Here is a 26,792-nt window from a genome sequence, read left to right on the forward strand (position 1 = left end):
TAAAGATGACGTAAATAGTTGGCCTTTAGTATCTAACAATAACAATAAACCACGGGATCTGGTGTGGTATTTTAGCCAGCCTCATGAAGCAAATGAGACTTACATGTTCAGACAATAAAGTCATCTCAGTAAGAGTGCTACGAGGCACGCACGGATATTTTAGAATTCATCCGAGGATGACCATGGTTTTAACACAGCAAGGTGACTATGTATACTATGCATACTATGGATTTCAACATAGTATAGTTGAAATCCAACATTTTGTGGCTACCCCAGGGTCCTGAGCTGGATATCATCATTCTTCTCTTTCTTGGTGATTCCTTTCTGCTTTTGACTCTCTCTCTCTCTCTCTCTCTCAGGGTAACTCGGAAATTTTTTTTTTTGCCTGGTGCAGCATAAAGCCTCAGGCTTCCTTGCACCACATGGCTATTAATAACAGTAATGTGCCTAACATGAGAATGATGCCCAAAAAAAGAAAAAAAAAAAATACCACCACATGCCTCATTATCTACTTAGCGACACGCATGAATGCATTAACAAGATTCCCTCTGTCCCTATCTACTTAAAACTACATCCAGGGGAACGGGCACTAGAGCAATATTTAATTTTTCTTCCCCTTTTTTAAAAAATACTTCACTATTGTCTAAACTTAAATGGTGCTGCACTTGTGGCAGCTCAAGCTGTTGAGCTGCCAAAACACTAGGGATGTTAAACTCCAAAATATTTAGAGGGTTCAGTGGCATTACTAAGAGAAATGCATTAAATATTTTTGCATATTTCACATTGTGAAAAAAAGTGCAATCTAGTGATCAACGTTTATGGAGGGTCACTGTATGAAGTGATAAAAGCATAAATTTTTAATTTTATAAAAATTTTACATCAGTTTTCTCCTTAAGTTGGGTTCTGTTAATGCTATACTATTATTATATGAGAGGGTATCAAAAAGTTACCCTTACCAGAAATAATAACCCTAGAAAGGGTGAAACTTCACAGGAACTTTAATCCTTTTCTATGTACTCTCCATGTATAGTAACACATTTCTCCCATCTATGGATCACTTGTTTAATGTCTTGATAATAGAAGTCTGCACTTTTTGTCTGAAACTGCAATTCCACTTCATTGATGACTTCCTGAGATGAATCAAAGCAGCATCCATGCAATGGTTTCTTCATTTCTTGAAACAAGAAGTCTGATGGTGCTAGGTCAGGAGAATAGGGTGGGTGCTGCAGTATTCCGAAGCTGCATTGGACAACAAAGTTGGTGAGGTGGTGCATTTTCTGAGAGCAGAAGGACACCTTTGGTTCCATGCCTTTTCACCATCAAAGCATCGCATAACTTTTTCAAAAGATTTCTGTAGTATTCTCTCTGAAGTGTGGAACCATGAGGTTCCACATCAGGGTAACCATCTGTCAGGGTAACCCTTTGTCTGTCCCAAAACATGCAAACATCACCTTCTTTGCAGATGGAGTGGTCTTTGCCTTTTTCGGAGGTGGGGAGGAGGCGTGCTTCCACTGCTTTGACATGTCTTTAGTCTCCAGATCATACTGGTACAGTCAGCATTTGTCATTTGACACCAACCGATCAAAAAAGTTCTCAACATCTGCATTACACAAATCCAACAGTTGGTGAGAACACTGCATTCGACATTGCTTCTTCAAAGCAATCAGCAATCTTGGAACCCATCGTGCAAAATGATTAGATTGCATGACCTTAGACGTGCAGATGGTCATGCAAAATTCTGTGGGCAGACCCATAACTAATCTCACTGCATCTGCAATGAAATGAATTGTCACATGTCTGTCATTCGGCACCAGATAAGTTACTCAACCATTGCAACCATCTCACTGTCTGTGGATGTCGATGGCCTTCCTTCTCTTGGCTTGTCAAAAACACTTGTATGAGTGCACTGAAACTCCGGATTTCCACGTTTTTAGTGTCATAGGATGGACAATTCTGCCCATATACAGCTTTCATTTCTTCATCAATTTCCTGAGCTTTCTTGCCCTGGAAATGCAGGAACTTTATCACTGCTTGATACTCCACTTTGTCAAGCATAGTGTCCTTTCTCAGATTCCAGGTTCCACCTCTGGTGTATGATCACCTACGGGAATGAAATTTCACATGTTAGTTATTGAATATGTATAAAAGTTATATTTTAAAAACAGAATCTTCCTACAGATGTTTTATCTAGGTCGGGGTACAAACTTTTTGATATCCCCTCGTATAGCTCTAACACAAGTAAGTTGTGAAAGTTAACAACTCTTGGGAATTGCACATGGCCAGCCAGTTTGACATGCCTGCTTTAAAGACAGATTGGTTGTTTGTTTGATTTTGCATAATGGCACATTGGCAGTGTAGGCCTAATGTTCCAAGTCAAACTTTCCAGGCAGAAAACAAATTCACGTAATTTTACCAGACGAGTCGAGTATAAAAGCATTAACAGAGCACACCTTTAATAAACTTGTCTTGATGACACTTAAAATTAATCAAATTTATTTACTATACTAATAGCATTGGTGTAGATGCAAATATACATACACTTGTTCTTACTTGAAGTTACCCTAACACAGCCCATGTATTTACTTCTTCCATGATGACTCCCAGAACCCCAGGGGCTCATATCTGGTGAGTACGGGCTTGGCACACCCAGGATCCTGAGCTGGATATCATCATTCTTCTAAGAATTACTTCCACCTCTGCCTGCAATTACTGTTAATATATTAGTCTGTGAATCCCCCGAAGCTAGCAATTTTCCGATCCAACTAATGTTGCCTCGATAGCATCAGCAAATATTCTTGCACCCTTTCTATTATAGTGTATCCTATTCTTGTAGAAGCAGTGTCTCCTGTTAACAAGCACACACCACAGTGAGAAAAGTTCTACCCAACGAGAATTGCACAATCTCTCCAGGGCAGACTTTATTGACAAGGCTCTCATCATATCCTCCCTCCTATCATGTTTGCGCAGAATTGCAGACACTTTCAAATTTAAACCTAACTTGCGACTTTTTTTAAATTGACTTCTACTTGTTAAGTAAGTCCGCAGATCTACATTTTTTTCTTTTTTTTTTATGAAACCCCCAAACGCGAGAGGTATTAGAACCTATAGCACTTAGTACCATGCTTGGGTCGGAGGTTGAGAAGACGAAAGGAGATATTTGTTGACATTAGATTTGAACTTCTTTAGACTGTAATTTTCAGGAAATATGTATGAAGGAAGGTTGTTCCAGAAAACGGTAATTGAATGAATAAATGAGGAAGATGAAAAGTTGGTTCTGTGAGTTTGAAGTTGGACAATAAATGTATGTTGGCGGCACATGTTCGGACTGCTTTGAAAGAGAGAGCAGGAATTATAGAAGCCAATTCAGAACAGTGCTCATGGAAGTATCTGTAGAAAAGGCATGCAGAAGAAACAGTACATCTACGAGACAGAGAGGGGAGAGACTCTGTTACAGAGGAGTCATTAATTAACCTAACTGCCCTCTTCTGAATGGAATCTAGAAGCCTGAGAGAGGTTTTGGTGGCACCGCCCCAGATGTGGGAACAATATTCCATGGTAGGGCAGATTTGCGATGTGTACAGAGTGAACAGCTGTTTGGAAGAAAAGTAACACCGAGAATGAAAGAGAAAACCAAGTTTCTTAGATGCAGAGGAAGCAATATTTGTAATGTGCTTGTGCCAAGAGAGATTAGAAGTCAGGGTAATCCCGAAAAGAGAGATATCATTTTGCCTAGAAATCAAAGTGTCACCAAAGATAAGCATAGGAGCAAAAAAATCCTTTTTGTGAGATATAAGATAAGACTGAGTTTTAGAAGGATTGAAATCAACTACATTATCCTTGCCCCACTGAAGAATTACCTGGAGATTGGCATTTAAGGAATTGGTAGCGGATATTCGAGAAGTTGAATGCAATGTGCTATCATCGCAAAACTATGGATAGGATTTCCAGTCAATGGAAGAAGGTCATTAATATACAAGAGGAAAAGAGGGGGGAAAACCAGCATTAGTGGAGAAGTTAGAAGACAGAGAGCCATCACCCTCAGTGAGCAATCAGAGAGAAAACTGGATAACTACTTATAAAAAACAGTTGGCAAACAATAAGATGGAAGCTTGTTTAGAAGACCTTTATGCCAAACACGATTGAAAGCTTTTGAGATGTCAAGAGCAACTGCTTGTGTTTGACTGAACTTTTCCATTGAATTTTTCCATAAATGATAAGCCAGAATATCACCAGTGGATCGACACTGACGGAATCTATACTGGAGATTGTTGATCAGATGGAAGGTTTCTAGGTAATTTAAGAGTTGGCGGTTAATTCATTTCATTTGAATGAGAGGTATTTGTCACCCTTTTTAGGAACTGGCTGGATGTGAGCAAATTTCCAAGCAGAAGGAAAAACACCTTTGGAATAAGAAAGTGAAAAAAGGCGGCAAAGAACAGGAGTAAGTTCAGGAGCACAAGTTTTGAGAACAAGTGGAGAAATACAATAAGGACCTGGAACTTTCTTTGTATCAAGATTCGTCAAAATCCTTCTAACATTTTTTTGACGGAAGACCACAGGAGGCATTGAATGGAGCATGTTGGGAATGGTGGGAGGTGTTTTACCAATATCATTAATACATGAGTTAGAAGAAAAATGAGATGCTAGCAGGTCGGCTTTATCCTTGGCTGAAGTGACAACAGAACCATCTGGTTTTGACAGAGGTGGGAGCAGAGATGGGCAAAAGTTGCAGCCAATAGCTTTGGTAAGAGACCAGAATGCTCGGCTACCATTAGGGCAAGAAAAAGGTTTTCTACTGTTAGCCTGTTCAAAATCTAGTTTGGACTGATTAATAACTGCTTTACAATTGTTGTGAGCTTTGGTGTAAGCAGAAAATGAAACTGAATGATTGGAAACAAGCCAATTACGATATGCAAAGTTCTTTTCTTGAACAGCTGTAGCACATTTATTGGAAAACCAAGGTTTAGATAAAGGACGAGATTTTAAAGTGGAGTGCGGGATAAAGGATTCCATTCCTACAAGAATAATTTCACTGACACGATCTGAGCAAACGTTGACATCAGAAGTTTTGAAACAGTAATCCGACCAAGGAAAAGAAATCTCATAGGTCATCTCATTTTGCATTCTTGTAAGGCCAAACAATACGAGGTTGGGAATAGCCATATGATAAAGGCTCCATTGGAGAAGAGACAATCACCAAGTTGTGATATGAGGTGCCTTAAGGACCTCTCACTTCGACCGTGTACTTAGAAGGGTTGTTTGTGAGAAAAAGATCAAGCGTCTTGACTGTATGGTTAAAATTGTCCAGTATTCTTGTAGGTAAATGAACAATCTGTGCAAGGTCATTAGTAATCGCAAAAGCCTCAGCATCTGGGTCGGTGTGACTAGAAAATGGAAGCCAGCTGGAGTTGTGAACATTAAAATCACCAAGGAAAATTACCTCACTGTTAGGAAAGTTGGACTGGAGAAAGTCAAGTTGCAAAGAGAGGAAGTTTTTTTTTTTTTTTTGGTAGTTGTTGGCGCATCAGCTTCTGTGGCCATAGTGCACCTCCCAAGGTTTTTGCAGTACTTTGATCCAAGCCCGAGGCGGGATTCGAACCCGCGACCTTTGGGTTGCCAGGTAGGCACTTTACCCACCTGGCTAGCCCGGTCGGCACAAAGAGAGGAAGTCAAAGAGCTCCAAGTGATTAGTGGAGTTGAGAGAACGGTAGAGACAACAGATGAATTTGACACAATGAGGTAGAGAGATTTTAAGCCAGAGAAGATCAAAAAGAGGAGATTTCAAATTACCAAGTCTCTGACAGGGAATATCAGAACAGACATGTGCACAAGTACCACCTTTGAGGTGAAAGGAATCATACAGCAAATAATTTGGGCAACTGAGATAAACAGTAGTTGAATCAACTGATAACTGAGATTCAGTCAGAAAAAGTACATGGGGTTTGGCAGACTGCAAGTGGAAATTGACATCGTTGAGATTAGAATTGAGACCATGTATATTTGTGAAATGAACTAGGAAGTGTTTGGGAGGTTTAGATCTTTTTGCACAAAAGCCTATTAGTTTGATAATTCATGGTGTATTCAATAGTAAGAAAAGTGGGAGGGAGATGCTGTATGAAGTAATGAAATTTTTGGACATGGTGTACACATGGTAAGAATATAGCCAGATCCTCCTTGACATAATGTGGACTCAACAATAACCCCCCCCCAGCATACAAACTACTCGGACTCCCTCCAGTCACTATCTGGCAGAGTAGAGGTAGCAAGATTAAACACTAGCTGATCTGGAAGCCTCCTAAAGAGTTATCAATAGGTTCAGTCCGGTGTACTAACTAGCGGACGGGCCTGCGAATACCATTTTCGAGCCGTACACTCAAAATGTAAGGAAGATTGGATATCGCCATGGCATTCATCATAACCTCAAAAGCTAGCAGTCTTTAGTACAGAATGTTGATAACCATAACATTTTTAGAAACAAAAAAAAAAAAAAAAAAAAAAGAAATTAAACAATAGAAATGAAAAACTGAAAATGATAATTCACAGACAGGCAGTAATAACTTATTTGTTAAAACAATCTCTGCAGGCGGTACAAAAAATGAAAGAGATGGGGCAAGGTTGACCGGAGACTGGAACACTTAATGTCATTAGTGCCAATGTGTACAAGAATATCACATTTTGTTATCTTAAAAGATGATATCTGCACAACATCATCAACTTTTGCCCTTGGCAGAAATATCCTGGTCCTATTCCACCTATCCTTTTTGCACTTCTAATCAATTACTTCCAGTTGCATTGCTAATTGAATGCCTATTGTTTTTTTTCCTGAGGGACAGGAATTCACACAGCAAGAGAACAGAAAGCACATACGACGCTAAGTGGTAATGGCTGAACCCTATAAAAGTGAAATCAGGTCAAAAATGATCTATCTGTTTTATTTTTAATTTTTAATTTAACATAAAATATCACTTTTTATGACAGTTTTGGAATTCAATTAACCTATAAAACATTCTTCTATCTAGAATTTGTTTATGTTGTACATACTGTAGTGCCAGGCTAAAACAAATGCTTTTTCTGTATGTTGCCTCTTTATTCAAACTAATCCACAAATTCATCCAGGTTTTCTACATGGTCATATTTGCTATTTAAAATTTTTTTGGCACTGCAGGAAAGGAGAAGGACACATACAATGAAGGAAATGAAGAGGGCACATAACTGTTATGAAAAGCATAGAGCTGAAAGTAGAGATGAAGGTTAGGTAAACAGAAGCCTTCAAGTCCCAAAGTCAGATGTGGGCTGAGTTTTTTTTACAGCCTGCAGAGACTTTTAACAAATAATCTAAAATACTGCCTGTCTATGAATTATCATTTTCAGTTTTTCATTTCTATTGTTTAATTTCTTCTTCTTCTTCTTTTTTTTTTTTTTGTTTCTAAAAATGTTATGGTTATCAACATTCTGCACTAAAACAAAGTAAATGCAAAACTGATTATTACATCTAATTTGATCACGAGTCCAAATAAGATGTAACAGTCGTGCCTATAATCTAAATGTACCTGTGAACTTTGCAGGTTGTGTGTCCTGATGGCAACTGAACACAGGCTGCTGGTGCCGAAAGGTTACCAAGCCCAGTAAACAATAAAGAAAGAAAGATGTTTTAAAAATATACTAGAAACAAGACACTGCAAATAAGTAATTACTTTCATTAAAGGCCTATACATATGTGTTCATCACCATCATCAGCCATTTTCAATTCACTGCAGGATGAAGGCCTCTCCAGAAACTTTCCAGTTCCTTCTGTTTTGTGCAATGGCCATCCATTTACTAACTTGCAAATTTCATCTGTCCATCTCCGTTGTTGCCTTCCAGGTTTTCTTTTGGCTCCTCTTGGGTACCATTCTGTTATTTTCTTAGTCCATCTGTATCATATATTCGAGCTATGTGTCCTGCCCAAGACCATTTCAGTTCTTTGGTTTTGATAATAACGTCCTTTACTTGAGTTTTCTGCCTAATACACGTGTTTCTCTTCTTATCTAAAAGTCTGATTCCTAATATAATTTGTTCCGCTCTTCGCTGTGTAGTTTTCAGCTTCTCTTCCATTCTTTTGCTGAGTGCTGACGTTTCACTTCCATAAGTCATGGTGGGGAGTATATATTGGTTCATTATTTTACATTTCGGACAAATTGGGATATTGCTCCTCAGTATGTGACTATATTTCCCAAATGCTATCCATCCGAAATTTATAACTCTCTTGACTTCCAGCCATTTATCATTATTAAAGCTAATGACTTGTCCCACATAAGTATATGAACCCACCTTTTCAATTACTACTCCTTCAATGATTATATCCATTCTGTGGCATACTTGTTCATTATTACTTTTTGTTTTAGTCATATTCATTTTTAGTCCGAAATCCGTACTAACTCTACAAAACTGATTAAGATTTTTCTCTAATTATTTGGGATCATGGCTTATGATAACAGTATAGATAATAATAATAATAATGTCATCTGCAAATCGTAAATAGTGTAGGTACTCTCCATTCACACTGACCCCTTTCAGCAACCAGTCTAATCTTTGGAAAGCTTCCTCAAGGGTAGCAGTAAACAACTTCAAAGATATTGTTTCTCCTTGTCCTTTCTCAATTTTAAATTTGCTATTATCTTTATCTAGTCTAATAAAGATGGTAGCGTTCTCATCTATTTTTTTCAAAATCATAATGTATAGGATGTCTATGCCTTTGTAAGAACCAAATTCTTACACTTATCCTAGGGAATGTTATGTTATAAATATTATAACATAACAAGAAAATATATGTATATATTAAATAATATTATTCACATAGGATGATTTTCAGCTTAGATTGCGATCGCTCTGTACCGTACAGTTAAGTAGGGGAGGATTAGCGTAACAATGGGGGGTAGCTGGACAGGGCACAAAAGTACAATGGGAGCACCGTAAGGCCAGTTCAAGTCGCTATAAACAGAAAGTGGGCAGCTCTTTGGAAGAAAAGAACAAGGGAACCGACTCCCCCTTGTGGAGAGGAAGAATTTTAAAGACTAAGAGGGTGGAGGGAACCCTGGATGCTGCATACACCATGTAGAAATGGCTAGCTGCTAGATAAAACTAACCGACTCCTTGAGCACTTACTGATTTTAAGGAGCGGTAGAGAAAAAACAGAGTGGACTAATAGCGGTAAGTGAATCGGAATGATCACAAAGAAATATCTAGAAATTTCTAGACTTACGGAAGTTTATTGAAGCTTCTAGAAATTTCGAGAACTCGGATGTTTCCCCAGGAAAGGGAAGGGCCAAGAAAACGGAGGAAGTGGGAGAGAGCAAATGAGAATATAGAGATGATGAAGAACAAACTGCGATTGGATCAGAATAGTAGGGGGTGGCTGGAACAAAAGGAGATGCAACAGAAGAGAGAGGGAGCGAGTTTCCAGTTTTTTGACAGTTTGGGCAGTTTTTGGAAGTTTTTGAGAGTTCCTGTGGGTGGGCCTGAGTGATGTGCGGCCGGAAAGAAATCCCGAGAAGTGCCGGGAGAATCGCTGGAATGTGGTAGTGGAAATTGAAGCAGTTTGTCGCAAAGACAATTCGTTAAGCAAGTTCTGGGAGAGGTCAGCCGCAACGTAGAAATAGGAAGGAGATGCCCAATGAAAGATAGAAACACATATGCTGGAGCTGAGTGATAAGGATTGAAAAGTCTCAGTATAGAAAGATAAGGAAGATTTATACAGTCTAGCTTCTCGATAAAGCAGTAAGGAGAGTCGTGATAATTTTATTATGCACCCCAGTATCGTCGAGCTGATCAGACGCCCAAAGCGGGCCAGAGCAACCCATTTATGGAGAAAAGAGTGAGTTCCTGAACGAAGGAGAATTCCTGTAGATGTGCAGCAGTTCCTTAGCCGATGACTAATTCCAGTAGTAGTCTGATGATGCCCTACATTGATGATGATGGCCGCCCCTGAGCTGAGAAAAAGGTTGTGTAAAGCGTGATCCCCCTAAGCTGTTATGTAAGTACCAGATAATAGTTTTAAGCTTGAATTGAGGGAAAGGACTTTAGGAAATGTCTTTATTTAGTTGATAGTAGATTTAGTATTGTTTAGCATAAAAGGAAGGAAAAAGTTCATAAGATATAGATATATGTCATCATAAAGATAAGTTTATTAAGCAAGGAAGATTTAGATGTATGTACTCGAGACTAATGTGTTTTAAGTTGAGACTATGTTCTATGCACATGTAATTATTTTGGAAGGGATAATTAAAGAAAGATTATAGCGGGGATTTATAAATCTAGGAAAATACACATATAGGTGTTATGCTCACTGCTGTAATCCCAGTTAGGAAGTTAAATTGTTAGAAGACAAGAGAATGTTATGAGATGTAAACTAAATCAGAAGAAGAAAAGGCAGAAAGACATGAAGAGACATGATATATGAGTTGTGATTATCATTACATCTTAGCACACATATAATGCTATTAATTAACATAATCCCCAAATGATGATGTATGATATATTCTTTTAATGTATATATTGTGAATAAACAATATTGTATATGTTGATCAAGTGTAGTATGAGTCATTCTGAATACTCAGCCAGTCCAGAGGAGACATACACGAACTTCTATTCCCCCAGAATCTGTGATCTTCTGTGCAATATACAAGTCAGGTGTTAATGTGGGAGGGTGTAAATTATGGGGAAAATAAACGGGGAAATACAAAGTTAAGAGAGGTGGGTCTGAAAGATTAACGAGAATTATTAATTACGAAAAAACATAATTAATAATAAATAAAGAACACATTCTATTCCCCACAAAATAATATTATCCACCCCCCCACACACCTTGTCTTTCCAGTGCACTAAACATTGCTTTATGCTGTATGGAGTCCAATGCCTTTTCATAATCCACAAGTGCCAGGCATAATGGTGTTTTTTATTCATTTGCTTTCTCCATTAGCTGACGGTGATCCCTAGGTGAGAATCTTGTCTTAAAATCAGCTTGCTATTTCGATCGATTCTCATCAAGTATTCTTTCTAATCTGTTAGTAATGACCCTTGTGAACAACTTGTAGATGTGGGATAACAAGCTAATTGGTCTACGATTTACAATTTCTGATTTATCTCCTTTCTTATACAGCAAAACTATGATTGCATGATTCCACTCTTTAGGCGTTGTGCCTTTCCTAATATATTTTGTGAACAGTCTTGTCAGTTTCTGTGTTATGTCTCTTTCTCCCAATTTTAACAACTCTACAGTAACTTCATCTTCACCTGGAGCTTTCTGATTCTTCATTTTCTTCAATGCATGTTCTACCTCATCAGGAGGGATAGCGGGTATGTCATATGTGTTGCAAATTTGTGATCCATCTTCCCCACTGCTGGCATCATTCCCTTGCTCCTTATATAAGTCTTTATAGTAGTCTTCTGCTATTTGAATTATGCTTTCTCTGCTATTTTATAAGTACACCATTGCTATTCTTCAGTTTCAGTATCGTTTGTCTTTCTGTATTACTGCTCATAGCTGCTGATTTAAGTCCTTTGTTTTCCCTTAATGCTTGTTCTACTTTTCTTGTGTATATGTCTTTCATTTCTTTCACCAATTCCAAAATTTCCTATAGTTCCCCTTCTGTGCTGCTTTGTCTTTCTCCAACATGAGCATTGAATTCCCTCATAATGATAGTGTAGTGGGTTTTCTGCTTATCTAGAAGTCTCTGAATTTTGGTGTACATTTCTTCATCATTATGGCTTGATGTTGATGCATAAATCATTAGCTTGTACCTCTTAGGAGTCCTGAGAAGTAGTCTTGACACCCTTGATGATGTATTTTTGAATTCCAAAATGTTTTTTATATCTTTATGGACCAGAAAGCCAACTCCACCAGAAAGCCAACTCCACCTTTGCTCTTTGCACTGTTTCCATTGATGTATAGCAGATTTCCACTTGATAAACTTATAAGTGATTCATTTCTTCTTTTTCAGCCAAACCGATGATATTTCAATTCACATTTTCTAATTCCTTTTCAAGCTCTAATACCCTATCTTCGCAGATGAGTGAACTTCCATTGTAACAGCCCAAATTCAGTTTCTGTGCAAGGCAGCCTGCATGGAAACTGAACTTGTCTGGTCATACCCAGAGATCCTCAGCACTCTGTTCTTTCACTCCGATCCTCTCGCTGCAGTAAGGGGGGGGTGAAAGCCACTGGGGACAGAGGACCATTTGTTTCATCGTGTTGTGATGTGCTGAAGGGTTTGGTCTTTATCTCTTCACGCTGACCAGGCGTCTTGAAGAGAACCGCTCTACACGTTCATTGCCATCAAAGTGACGCAACAGGGCTTACCATCGGGAAGGTGTGCATGAGTGAATTCTAGGGAAGCAAGCCAACCGGACTTCTAAATCTTCTGAAATAGAAAGATATTGGATCCATCAGTGTTATAGACTGACTGTCTGATAACGCACAGAATGCCTGTTCCCTTCTAAGCCCCTACATACGTGTTATTGTGGCTAAAAGTTCCATTTGTTTTGTTACTTATAAATAAAAATACGTGAGTACAACTTAGTGTCTTTATTTCTAAACTTACTAAACCTTTTTTTTTAGTCTCCAGAACAGTATTTTTGATAAGTTCAAAAATCTGAACAAATCAGAAATCCTTGGTCCCAATTAGTGTGGATTATTGACGTTCTACTGTATACTGCATATAGGTCTGGAGGCCTTGTTTTAGGTAGGATGTAAAGCTGCTGGAATGAGTACAGAGAAGGGCAACCAGATTGATGAGGGGAACAAAGGGATGCTCTGATCAAGAAAGGGTTCAGTGGGTGATGTGATTTTGATGTTTAAGGCTTTGAATGGTTTGAGCAAGCTCAGTGCTGATAGGATTCTTTCTGTTCCTCAGATTACACAGGCAGATCATGGGGGGGTGTATAAGATCAAGTCGAGGAAGCATAGTTGCAGAATAGATGTGTGGAAATTTGCCTTCAGCCAGTGAGTGGTTGTTTGCTGGAACAAACTTTGATCTGTTGCTGTGGAGGTTGATAGCTTAAATTAATTTGAGGAAGAACTAGACAAACTATTGGAGGGAAAGGAAACGGGAAGGTGTTTTTTGGATGTTGCTGTATAAGCTTGCATTCTTGCATCATATGCCACTACTAATGTTATGTTAATAGAGTAGGCCAACAAATCAGAATGTCTTATTATGGGAGAGTTCAATTTTCCAGACTGACTAGAACTTGTGGGCTGGTCATTCATGTAGTAGCAGGGGATTTCTGGATCTGCTGGATGACTGCTTTCTATACCAGCATGTTGCTACACAGGAAAGAAATATTCTCACTATGATTATCATTCAAAATTCATCAGATACTGACAAGCAGTGATCATATAGTATATTAATGTGGATGTTGTTTAAAGAAATAACTAATGTTAAAGGAAAAGTGAAGGGTTTTTGTTTTAAGGGAAGACTAATATAGTCTACACTCTTTACCAAACAGTTTAAAAATACAAATGCTAAATGGGAAATAATGTTGCAAGTATACACCAAAATCAATGTCAAAAGAACTGATGACAGTGGCAGAAAAGAAAAATGCATGGATGATTTCAAATTATCAGGACTTACACTAATAACACTCCTTAGAGATTTATGCATGATAAGGCAGATTATGGGAAGCCCTTGGTTAAAAAGTGAATAATGGTCATGAAACCCTAAGTGCAGACAATTACCAGTTTTGTGCAAAAATAAAAATGTTTATTTCCTTAAAATATAAGTTTTCTTGTAATGGAGATAAAGCTGGATTAAAATTGAGAAAATGAAATGGACTGTAAGCTTAAAATAATGAAATTAATAATTTATTAACTAATAATTTAGAATGAGAGCATCCCAAAAGGGAAATGAATTACACTGGCTAAAAATAATGGAATAAACTATAACTAAAACCAAAGTTTTCTGAGAAAATGATTGTCAGTCAATACGAGTTGATGATGATTTGCAGATCCCTAACTTCTTCATTGGTCAGGATTATTTCTATACCCTGCATATTGTGTAATAGATTTTTTTTGTTTAAAGTAAAAAGGTAAACTGCAGCAATTATCAATCTATTGCAGGATGGAAGCCTCCTCAACGATTCATGTTGAGGAATATGGACCATAAAAAGCATGTTTATACCTTTGTTTAAAGTATAGAGCAGGCCAACTCTATACTTTTGTTTAAAGTATAGAACTTAATTAACATGATAATGTAAAGTAAAGTTTTTTTAAGCTTATTTTTCAATAAAAAGTTTAATTGTGTTGTTTAATTACAACTGTCTTGGATTCTTGAATGAGCTATTAAGGAAGATAATAACAGGATATATTCATTAACACAGAACTTGTCAGGAGATAAGCAATATTTCAGAAATTTTTCAAATGCAAACTGCCCTCATCTAACTCTTCATTCTTTTGTGATTTTCGGAACTTTGGTCCATCTCATAGAGTTACAGCAAACAGAAAAAATCTGCAGAATTATGGAAGGAGGTTTCTTCTTTTAGATGCCTCAACAATCTGTTTATAATAGTATATTATACAATTCGGGTGCAAATTAAAATTCCACTGGTATTGTACTGAATTCAAACAGAAGCATTCATTAATAATAAAAAAGAAGAATGCCATATATACATTACATAGATATTTGATGTTACAAATGAAATATGCAGGCTATATAACTATACTGAAAATTTTAGTAGCATTACTATATTCATTTTGATTCCATACCTTTGAATATGCTAATTTTCTGAAAGCTTCCTTAGCTTCTGTTGGCTCCTGGAATTCAACAATGGCTGTAATGCCAGAGGGTGGCAATATAACTTTTAACACTGCTCCATATTTAGAGAATACTTCATTGATATCTTCAGGCTTTGTTTTAGAAGGAAGATTTTTTACTAATATCACTGTTTTACTGCGTTTTACATTAGGACCATTAAAAGCATCTAATTTTACATGATGGTTAAGAAGGAATTCTTTGGTTTCTCTAACTAGCTGAGTCTCTCCAAGTGCCATTCCCACAGCAATACTGTCTGGAGTTTGCTTTATGAAAAGAGGGTTGTCAATTAAAAACCAAAAGTGACAACTGAAATATTTTAAGTAAAAATATATAAACCAACAAATAAATGGAATAATTTACTTTCTGCAATTATTACACAGTAATATTTATTAATATATTTGAACACAAACCACCAATTTATTGTTTCACTACTGTACAGGCTGGCCTCGATTAACGTGATTAATTCATCCCGCAAGTGCATTGCACAAAATGGAAACGTGTTAATTGAATATAATAATCAATAAGAAAAATTATAATTGGTCTTTGACCTTCAGGAATGTCCATAAAGAATTTTAAAAATACCTTTTAAATAACTTTTTAACTGTATGCCATGTAAAAGATAATGAAAATAATTATAGATTTAAATATTTATTGCATAAAACAGCAACCAACTGTGCGCCGCGGAATATTTTAAAATTTTGAGGGAAACACAACGATACTAGACATCTGTCCGATACCGCGCGAACTACTAGCTCGAGGTAGTTCACAGTTTCAACATTATTTATTAAGTTGTTTGGACCTAACTACATGTACTTAATAAACAGAACTGTTGTTATATCCTTTGGCCAGGGGGTGACATGAAAAATTGACTGGGGCACTAAGGGCTCTGTGAACCGAGAAAGTTTGGGAACCTCTGGCATAAAACACACAATGAAGAAACTATTTGTTACGGAAATATTTGAACAGAGTCATTTGAACAGTCTTCACTTTCTTTTTTCCATCAATCAATTTCTGATAGCCGATAACAATCTTCTCTAGGCCAGGGCGAAATAAATATTGCAGAGAACCTCAAATATCTCATCTAGTTCTTTACTGTTATCTCCTTTGTAGTAACATTTTCATCTGCCTCATTTAAAAATTCAAATTTTTAAATGCAAGTCTGCAAATGCCTTTATTAGCAGGAGACAAACAAGTAACATGTCTTCTTCCAATGGTTGAGGGAACACACCAAGGTGGGCAAATGCTTGTTTATTGCCTGTCCGACACAGTAAGCTTAGCAGGCGATTCAAATCTTTTTTAACTATCACATAAAAAAAAAAAATCGAGTTAACTGGAAATTTGCATAGTGGAAAGTGGTATACTTTTTTCAAATAGGGGTAACTGAAAAATGTGTTAATCAAATTCACATTATGCGAGGCCTGGCTGTATATAATATCTACTAATCTAACAGGCTTCTAAAGAACAGTTTAAAAAAAAAAAGTATAACAATCTTTTATTGAAGTTTCTATAATAGTTTAAAAAAAGAAAAGTTGGTATAGATCCTTATTATGAACATTATTCATAAATAATGTTCTATACCAATACACAATATATAAATTCAAAATATACTCAAAATTCTACAAAAAAAAAAAAAAAAAAACCCTTATAAAGAAAAGTGTATTGTAAATTTGCTATTATCAAGTTAAGGAGAGTGTTTGAAAATACTGAATTTTTATCTGATGTACATTTGCTTTACCCATGTTTCCTAAAATTTATTTGTTGCATTTGAAAATCCTACCTGTCCATTAACACGTCGAAGACTTACTTTGGATTCAGGGGGAAGATCCCAATGGACTGGAGATATGCTAATGTATCCTCCAAGAAAAGAAGCAAAGACTATTTATATAAACAGTAGAAGGAAGAGGTTAAATCACACTCAAACTGAATAGGTATTTTCCATCTACATTCACAGATGAGGGGTTCTTTAGGGAGGGGAATTCCAGAAGTCTAACAGGGAGCTAAATGATTTTGTAACAAATGAGAGGCAAGTGGAAGAGAAATTGTTGAAACTTAACATATAAAAGGTGCCTGGGGTGGATGGGATCTATGCAATTATGTTAAGGGAGCCAGCAAAACAGGGAAAAAACCTTAGCTATAGCTATCAGAGCATCTCTGGATTCAGCATCCCGATGGACTGGACATGTGCAAATGTATCTCCTTTGCAAAGGGGATCAAAAGGTGGCACAAGTAATTGCAACAAGATTTTAAAAATTTGGCAGATTTTACTGCTAACATTGTTGTTGTTGTTGTTTGTTATTTGGTTTTTAGGAGCATTAGCAACTAGGGCCATATTGCTCCGGGATATGCGGTGGTCATTCCCTGACCTTTCCACATCCTCTGTATTTGGTGGTGACGGGCTCGAACCCTGGCACTATGTAAGTAACTAAGTGCGGGATTGTGGACCAGGATGGTGTCTTTTTTTTATTTATTTATTATTATTTTTTATTTTATTTTATTTTTTATTATTATTATTTTTTTTATTTCTCTGCCCACAATAGGAAGCTTTGATTCCTGAATACCTGTCCTGTGTGGGGAGGAGAGATTTATTAGTTTATTTTATTAATATATAAATATTTTTATTATTTTTTTTGTAAATGTTATTTATTATTAGTATTTTTTTATTATATATATATTTTATTTATTATTGTTATTTTTTATTTTATTTATTATTTTTTATTTTATTTATTATTTTTTTATGTATTTATTATTTTTTTATTTTATGTATTTATTTTATTTTATTTTTTTATTTTATTTATTTATTTTTTTGCTGGCTCCCAGGCTTGGGCAACTTGGGGGTGGGATTGCTGGCACCCTCTGGTCTAGCACTTCTACCAGAGGGTGCGGGAATTTTTTGCGGTCAGCCCAGACAATGCAGTAGACCTACGCCCAGCTCCACGTTCATAAGGACGAGCATCAGGTAGCAGTTATCCTAGGTGATGACTGCTCTCTGGTGGCTGAGTATCCTGTATAAGGATAATAAAGTCAGTGATATTAGGTGGATTTGGACAAATGTCTAGGGGCCACCAAAGACAATAATAATAATAAATAAATAAATAAATAAACAGTACACGCTGGAGAAACTAAGACAATTCGTACATAAATGGATATATACTTGAGATGCAATTGAAATGACTTGATAAAAAAACATAGATCAATGTATGTACTAACCAGACTCCACACAAAAAGAACTTAGATTTATATATGTATTTGTGAAAATGTTAGCTGTAGCATGTTGAGGTGTTTGATAGTGCACAAACTTTACTCACTGGCTGGAAGAATATTTTAAAATTGGATCGAATACAGTAAAATCCTGCTACAGCAAATAATATTTTAACAAAAACTTCACTAGAACAAAAAAAAATTTTAATTCTGTACTAGGTACATAATGTGTCCTGCTGCTAACATATTTAACGTGTTTTACATTTAAGATTCATGGGCAGGCGTTAAAAACATTTTAATTTTATTAATATTAATTACATATCGGTTACTGAAAGTATTGGTCTGTGATGACTAAAGTAGGATATATAATTTTTACATTGAGATTTTAGTTCACGACTAAATACACCATCTATAGTTTCCATTACATGTAGTATTTATCGAAAGATCTGATGACATGACCAAGTTGAAGAATGTTTTCATAAATGTGCAGAACTCTTTTCCAGCCTCAGAGTTTAATTGTAAAGAAAAAAATTACCTTCAATCTGAAAACACCAGGCGACTTGAAACCAGATGTGTTTTTGAATTAATGCATTTCCTAGTTTCCAAAAGTTTTGTTTTATATCTTGAAACATTAATATTTCTGTTTCTAAATTCCTTAGCTTTCCAACGATATGCTATATGTCCATATCATCCCGTTTATATCAAAGAAAATTTCCTTGATCACATGTTCATATTTTCCACTATCCTGGAAAAACTACTGCAATTTTCAGAGGATTGAAAGTTTTTTCTCTAGTACAGAGCTAAGATGAAGCTCTGTGCAAAATTTCATTAAATTTGGTCCAGCAGAAGATAAATTAAATTGGAATAAAATTTTCGCAATGCTTTTCGTATGATGGTTTTTCGCTACAAAATTTTTGGAATAATGCCAGTAAAAACATTTTTATTGTCAAAATATTTCAAAGTTCAGACTGACTTCCTATATTAATAATGCTTTGTAAATCTCATATGAGTGAAATAGTTCTGATGAAAAATTCCATTAAAGAAATCACAGTTAAAATTCAACTACAACGAACTTCATGGGGTGCACAAAATTTTTTCAAATGAACCATTTATATTTTGCTGCTGTTTTGTAATATTTATAAGTAGTAATTTCAGCTTTAAATTAATTAAATATTGACTGTCAAATTTATAAGTAAAACGATGAAATAATATTTTGTTTATAAGTAATATGTCGCACACCTTGTTACTTTTTACATAATTTTAATACATCTTAAAAGGTGCTTAAAACTATCTTTTTTCCGGTATTGATGTGGGAATTTGGTGCAACTTTAGTAAAAAATTGACAGAAGTTAAATCCATATATTGAATTACTAATACTGAAACTTTTTTTTTTAAAGAATTGATTGAATTGCTTACATGAATGTAGTGGAAGAGCTTGGAAATCATGAAAAAATTAGGTGTTTCATTATTGCTTTTAAGTTGAGTTATTATATTATGTTTTTTTTTTTTTTTTTTTTTTGATTTCAGCATCTTACACCAGTACATTTTAGCCATAGATGGACTTAGTATACCAGGACATTTTCACCTGATCTTAAAAAAAAAAAAAAAAAAAAAAAACCACGCTGGATCATGTGAGATGACCAATTCATGTACTTACTTGCTTTTTCAGCAGAAATAAAAATATGCTCGAACTGGAGAAGCCTTTTACTCAGTTGTAAAAATAAAAGCTTTCCACAGATTTAATAATCTAATAACTTAATTCCAACCTGAATCAACATATTGTCCATTGCAATAAAGTTCAATTTTTATTAGCAGTAACAAATGATGCAAGAAAGCAAGCTTACACAGCATCAACAAAAAAAAAAAAAAAAAAAACCACAATACCTCCCATTTCAGTTATTTATTCCTTCCAATAGTTTATACAGTTCTTCAATGAATTTATTTAACTATCAACCTCCACAACAACAACAACAGATTAAAGTTTGCTGCAAAAATCAACCTCCCATTGGCTAAAGGCAACCTTCAGCACATCTATTCTGCAACTGTCCTTCTCAATTTGAATTTGAGTTCCCTCATATGTGTGGTCCAAGCAGAGGAAGAGCTTGCTCAATAGATTCAGAGCCTTAAACACTTCAATAAGATCACCTCACAGGTGCTTGGCTACTTTCTTGGTAAGTGCATCCCTTAATTTCACCCATCAATCTCATTTCCTTTCTCTGTACTCATTCCAGCATTCCTAAAATGAGGTCTCCACACCTGAATGCAGTGCTCAAGATGTGATAAGACCAGTGCTTTATACAATGGGATAATCACCTCATTATCTCTGCCAGCAAAATTCTTGTATGTTATTGACAAAACTTATGAGCTGTCATGGCAGCCTGTCTACATTGCTGCTAAGGGAATTTCATATCTGACTACACAATTGCCCCTAGGTCTTTTTGATTTTCCACTGCTCCGAGTGTAGTACCACATAGTTGGTATGTTACTCTAGGGTTACTACGATCCATATGCAGCACTGTGTATTTATCAAAGTTAAACTTCAACTACCATTTCTCAGCCTATCTGCCTAACTTTTCTAGATCCTGCTGCAGTAGCATACTGTTATTATTGTCATTAGCAACCCTGCCAACCTTGTATCATCTACAAATTTAAACAAAAAGCCTGATATGCCTTCATCAATATCATTGATAAATATACAAAACAACAATGGGCCCAACATCAAACCCTGTGGAACTCCACTAATAGCACAAATCCATGAGGAGCAATATGCACTGATTACCAGTCACTGTTTACTGAAACTCTCTTTATCCATATGCAGCAACTTAACCATAACATGACACTGCTCCAATTTGCACAGCAGTCTTTTACGTGCAACAGAATCAAAAACTTTCCAGAAATCCAAGAATATGATAACAAAATTCTTTTTTGCATCCAGTTCCTTTGTGATCACATCATGATAAACCAATCAAATTGGTCAAACAAGGTCTAACCTTAACAAACTCATGCTGTGTTTGAAGTATAACTGTGACCTATTTAGATGATCCTGCATTACTTCTTTTACTAGTGACTCCCATAATTTTCACTGGAATAGAAGTTAAACTAACAGTTCTGTAGTTACTCGAGTCACCCTTTGACTGTTTGTGAATTAGGGATACATTTGCACATCTCTGTTCCACGGGGACATCCCCTGAATCCAAAGATGCTCTCATAATTATGGCTAAGGGTTTGCTTACTTCCTTCACTGCCTCCCTCAATATAACTGGATAGATCCAGTCTAACCCAGGCACCTTTCTTATGTTTAATTTCAACAATTTCTCTTTCACTATTCTCTCGGTTATTACAAAATCATTTAGCCCCTTGTTAGAGGTTGATAAACATCTGGTATCCTCTTTCCTAAAGAATTCTTCATGTGTGAATGTAAATGCAAAATACCTACTCAAATCTGTCAACAACCTGAGCATGGTCAGCAACAGTTAACCCACCCATATCAAGGGAACCAATCTGATTCATCCCCTTCCTTCCAGTGTTTACATAAGTAAAGAAATCTTTGCTGTTTTTTTCTACATCCTTGGCCAAACACCTCGTAATCAGCCTTCGCTTGCCTGACTGCCTTTGTGACTCGATTACAGACTAGTTTATATCTACCATAGGTTTCTGTTTTTCCCAATAATTTATATGCAACCCATGCACTATTCTTCTCTGCCAAGAGGTTCATCAGTTCATCTGACATCCATTTAGGTTTGTACCGTGAACAGTAGTTCTTAGTTGGCATGCAAAGCCTAGTACTGGTTATGATTAATTCCTTGAATGCTTCTTATTTAGAATTTGCTAATGGTAACATCATCAGTTGGTTCCACTTCACCGGATTCAAAAACTATCTGAGTCCACTCTAGTCACCTTTACAAAAGCAAAAAAAAACCCCCTCCCTTTACCCTTGATGGAAGTTACATCTTTAAGTTGTTGTTATTTGGTTTTTAGGAGCATTAGCAACATCTTTAAGTAAATCCCAAAACAATACAATGTGATTACTGCCTACCACCTAGTGGTTCTTTTATTTGCAGTTTCTTAATGCATGAGTAGTAACCGCTGATAATCAGATCAAGAGTATTACTCACTCCTGTTGCCTCTCTAACATGCTGTTGTAGAAAACAGTCATCCAATAAATCCACAGAAGTCTTGCTAGTCTGTGGGTGACTAAGCCACAAATTCCAGTCAATATCTGGAAAGTTAAAATCCTCCATTATAACACATTCTGATTTACTGGCCCACTATTTCTCTGTATAGCTGTTTGTTGTACTCATCAGAGTTATTAGGCCTCTAACACGCCCCAACCCTCACATTTCTTTTTTAGTTGTTGTCATGTCACACCAGACTAACTCAACATTGCACTGGCCACCCACGTCCAACTGGATGCACTGCCTTAGGTTTTGTGCTTTTTAACTAACAGCATAACCCCTCACCCCCCCCTCCTATCCTGTCTGTATACATTATACTTCCCAAATTCTGCATCCCTTATATCTAAGTAACAACCAAGTCTCTGAAATACCAACAATATCTGCATTTGACGTCTTGACCAGCACTTCAAATTCATAAAAATCTTCACTATATTCCTAGCACTGGTGTATATGCAAGTATATATATGCACCTGTTGTTACTCTTAGTTACCTTAACACATCCAAAATATTTACTTGTTTCATGATGCCCCCCCCCCCCCCCTGCAGCTCTTGAAATCCCAATCACCTAGCTTTCAAGGCTGCTGCTGCTCATTCCAAAAGAAGCGGTGCAAGAATCACCTTCACCTCTGCTTGTAACTATCGTTAATCTCTTGTCTGTGTATTCCCCCACCGGCTAGTAATTTTCTGAAACACCTAACACTGCTTCAATAGCATTAGCAAATATTCCTGTACCACATTTAAGTGTATTCCATCCCTGTAGAAAGTCTTTCCTATTAACAAGCACAGACCATGCCAAGAAAAATTCCACCTCATGATCTTTGTACAATCTCTCCAGGAGCGAATTGATTGAGAAGACTCTCATTATATGCTCTCTCCTATCATGTCTGGGTAGAATAGCAGATACTTTCAAATTTAATGCCAACTCATGACTTATTTTATCACATTGCCCTGTACTTGTTAAAGTAAGTCTTCAGATCTGTTACACTTAATATCATTAGTGCCAATGTGTACAATATCATATTTTGTGCCCCTTAAAAGATGATATCTGCTCTACATCATCGACTTTTGCCTCTGGTCCTATTCCACCTATCCTCTTTGCACAATATATTTCCCATTTCTGTGACAAGAGAGTCACTGACAACAACTCCTGTGTGTGTGTGTCCACTTTGCCTTTGATTGGGCAACTGAGATCCTGATGGGTGCCCAATTTAATTCCTTCGAAGGCATCCAGCCTGTTCTTCAAGTTGTCATAAAAAGGCTGAGGTTGCACCAAATATCATCACACTCCTTACACTGAGCACATGCAAAGGCATCCACTGTGGCAATATCATGTCCCATTCCTGACAGCTCTGTAAACATCAAACATTAAACACAAGCTGTACATCTCATAAGGCAGTGATTTGGATGACAACTGCCCTCCTCAGAGCTACGGCACTTCCACTAGCTTGAACACTCTGCGTTTCTGCTCTGTCCTGGTCTGAGGCATTAATTTCATTCAAAATCAATAATTTAAAAATACGTCACTAAACAAATATATCTATGCAGTAATAACACCATGCACCAGTTATTCTATGAAGTTTAGATTATTAATTATATATAATTCAAATTCTAATGTTCTTATCGATACACCAGTTATGCAGCAATAATACTACCAGGCTACCATGTTTGTGTTATATGTATAGGCTATACCGTTACATTTGAAAGCTATAAGCTAATTATAACAAATAACACAATTATCCAACTTTGATATTCAGATGACACTCAAGTCAATTGACCTAATTTCAGTAAAGTCCAGTCAGTCTGTGACCGCCAAATCCTCTGCTTGAACCTTCACGATGGCGGGACTATTAGCAAACCCTGGGTACAACACCCAGGCAAGTGCAAGTTCTGAAATATGGCACCTAGCCCAATGTAGGTAACCACCCAGGTGCAAACCAAAGTAAGCATGGGTCGAGGTGTGGTGTCCACACCACAAGGAGGAAAGTTCCCTCGCATCAACTGGTGCAGGACCACCAGTTTGCTTATTGGAGGCTTGGAGTGGTGGAACTCATGTTTAGTCTGCTTGTGACTAAACTACCAAGACTAAACATGGGTTCCCCCACTCCAAGCCCTCAAGCCTTCTCTTCTATCATACAGTATAATTGATGTCTTTTGAGGTTATGACGGACAACATGGCAAGACCCACTCTTCTTTACATGTTGAAGGTACAGCTCTAAAACAGTGTTCACAAGTCTGCCACTAGACAGTCCACTGAACCGAAGCTATCGGTAGCTCTCTAAGAGGCTTCCAGATCAGCTAGTGCAGCACTTCCCAAACTGGCATTTGTGGACTCGTAGACTAGTTCGAGAGGTCCGCAAAACAAACCTTCCTGAGCTAGTCAAATTATTTGTTATTAACCGATGATAAATAAAGTTATTATCATATATTTATGTAAAATAAAAATAAAGTTGCACTGTTTTAAACATAAAACTTTGATTTTTTTTTTTTTTTTTTTTTCAGAAAACCCAGTATTCATGCATGTGCATGCATACACACGCGCACAGAGAGAGAGAGAGAGAGAGAGAGAGAGAGAGAGAGAGAGAGAGAGATATGCATATATATATATATATATATATATATATGGGTCCGCAAACTTTAGATCTCAGTAGTTTAGGAACCACTGAGTTAGTTTATAATCTTGCTGTCATTACTCTGCCAGATAGTGACTGGAGAGAGCCTGAGTAATGTGTATGTGGGGGCATTGTTGAGACCACATTATATCAAATAGCTGGGTATATTCTTACCATGGATAATATGCCATATCCACAAATTTCATTACTTCATGCATGAAGTAATGAAATTTGTGGATAGGGCAAACACACCCGACCTTTTTCTTACTATTGAATACACCATGAATTGCCAAACTAATAGAACAACTTATCTGCGAAAAGATCTAAACTTCCCAAACACTTCATCCATTTCACAAATATACATGGTATCAGTTCTAATCTCAACAATGTCCATAGTCCATATTCACTTACAGTCTGCCACCAAATCCCACGTACTTTTACAGACAGAATCCCAGTTATCGGTTGATTCAACCACTACTCATCTCAGTTGTACGAATTATTGCTGTATGATTCCTTTTGCTTCAAAATAGGTACTTGTGTATATGTCTGTTCTGATATTCCCTGTCAGACTTAATTTGGAATCTCCTCTTTTCGATCTTCTTTGGCTTAAAATTTCTCTATCACATTCTGTCAAATTCATCTGTTGCCTCTATCGTTCGTCCAACTCCACTAATCACTTGGAGCTCTTTGACTTCCTCTCTTTGAAACTTGACTTTCTCCAGTCCAACTTTCATAACAGTGAGGTAATTTTCCTTGGTGATTTTAATGTTCACAACTCCAGCTGGCTGAGATGCTGAGGTTTTGCTATTACTAATGACCCTGCACAGATTGTTCATTTACCTACAAGAATACTGGACAATCCTAACCATACAGCCAACACGCTTGATCTTTTTCTCACAAACAACCCTTCTAAGTACACGGTCGAAGTGAGTGGTCCTTTAGGCGATTGTCCCTTCTCCAATGGAGAGCCATTATCTCATGGTTATTCCCAACCACGTATTGTTTGGCATTACAAGAATGCAAAATGGGATGACCTGTGAGATTTCTTTTCTTCTTTTCCTTGGTTGGATTACTGTTTCAAAACTTCTGATGTCAACATTTGCTCAGATCATGTCAGTGAAATTATTCTTGTAGGAATAGAATAGAATCCTTTATCCCACATTCCACTTTAAAATCTCGTTGTTTATCTAAACCTTGGTTTTCCAATAAATGTGCTAAGGCCCTTCAAAAGAAGAATGTTGCATATCGTAATTGGCTTGTTTCCAATTCTTCAGTTTCATTTTCTGCCTACACCAAAGCTCGCAACAATTTTAAAGCAGTTATTAATCAATCCAAACTAGATTTCAAACAACATGGCAAGACTTGATTCTTGTCCAAATGGTAGCCGAGCATTCTGGTTTCTTGCCAAAGTCATTGGCCGCAACTTTTGCCCATCTCTGTTCCCATTTTCATCCAACTCGTGTATTGATGATCTTGGTAAACCACCTCCTACCATTCCCAGTACTATCCATTCAATGCATACTGTGGTATTGCAGCAAAAAGAAATATCAGAAGGATTTTCAACCAGTATTGATGCTAAGAAAGCTCGAGGTCCTGATGATATTTGTCCATTTTATTCCCAATAACCTATGCTCCTGAACTTACTCCTTTTCTGTGTTGCCTTTTTTTCCCCTTACTTATTCCAAAGGTGTTTTTCCTTCTGCTTGGAAATTTATTCATATCCAGAAATTTCCTAAAAATGGTGACAAATCCCTCCCATCCAATTACTGTCCAATTGCAATTACTTCTACTCTTTCTAAAGTAATGGAGAAATCAATTAACCGCTAACTCAAACTATCTTAAACCTTCCATCTGATCAACAATCGCCAGTATGGATTCCGTCAGTGTCGATCCACTGGTGATATTTTGGCTTATGTTGCCCATCTATGGACAAATACAATGGAAAAGTTTGGTGAAACTCAATCAGTTTTGACATTTCAAAGGCTTTTGGTGGTGCCTGTAAAATATCTCTGAAACTTCTCATC

The 26,792-nt window shown here is 36.7% G+C and overlaps 1 protein-coding gene across 2 annotated transcripts in view; it reads right to left on the minus strand.

The window, feature by feature from the left end:
- LOC150085940 (putative RNA-binding protein 19) overlaps positions 1-26,792 on the minus strand; it is a 496,890-nt gene that overhangs the window by 215,656 nt on the left and 254,442 nt on the right. For both annotated transcript variants that reach the window (XM_090374301.1, XM_090374300.1), the window contains one exon: positions 14,738-15,049. In XM_090374301.1, coding sequence (XP_090230427.1) covers positions 14,738-15,049 — 312 coding nt within the window. The remainder of the gene's footprint in view (positions 1-14,737; positions 15,050-26,792) is intronic.

This window comes from Mastigoproctus giganteus, chromosome 5 (genome assembly GCF_048544385.1).
Source record: "Mastigoproctus giganteus isolate SK-2022 chromosome 5, ASM4854438v1, whole genome shotgun sequence".
In the NCBI taxonomy this organism is placed as follows: Eukaryota; Metazoa; Arthropoda; class Arachnida; order Uropygi; family Thelyphonidae; genus Mastigoproctus; species Mastigoproctus giganteus.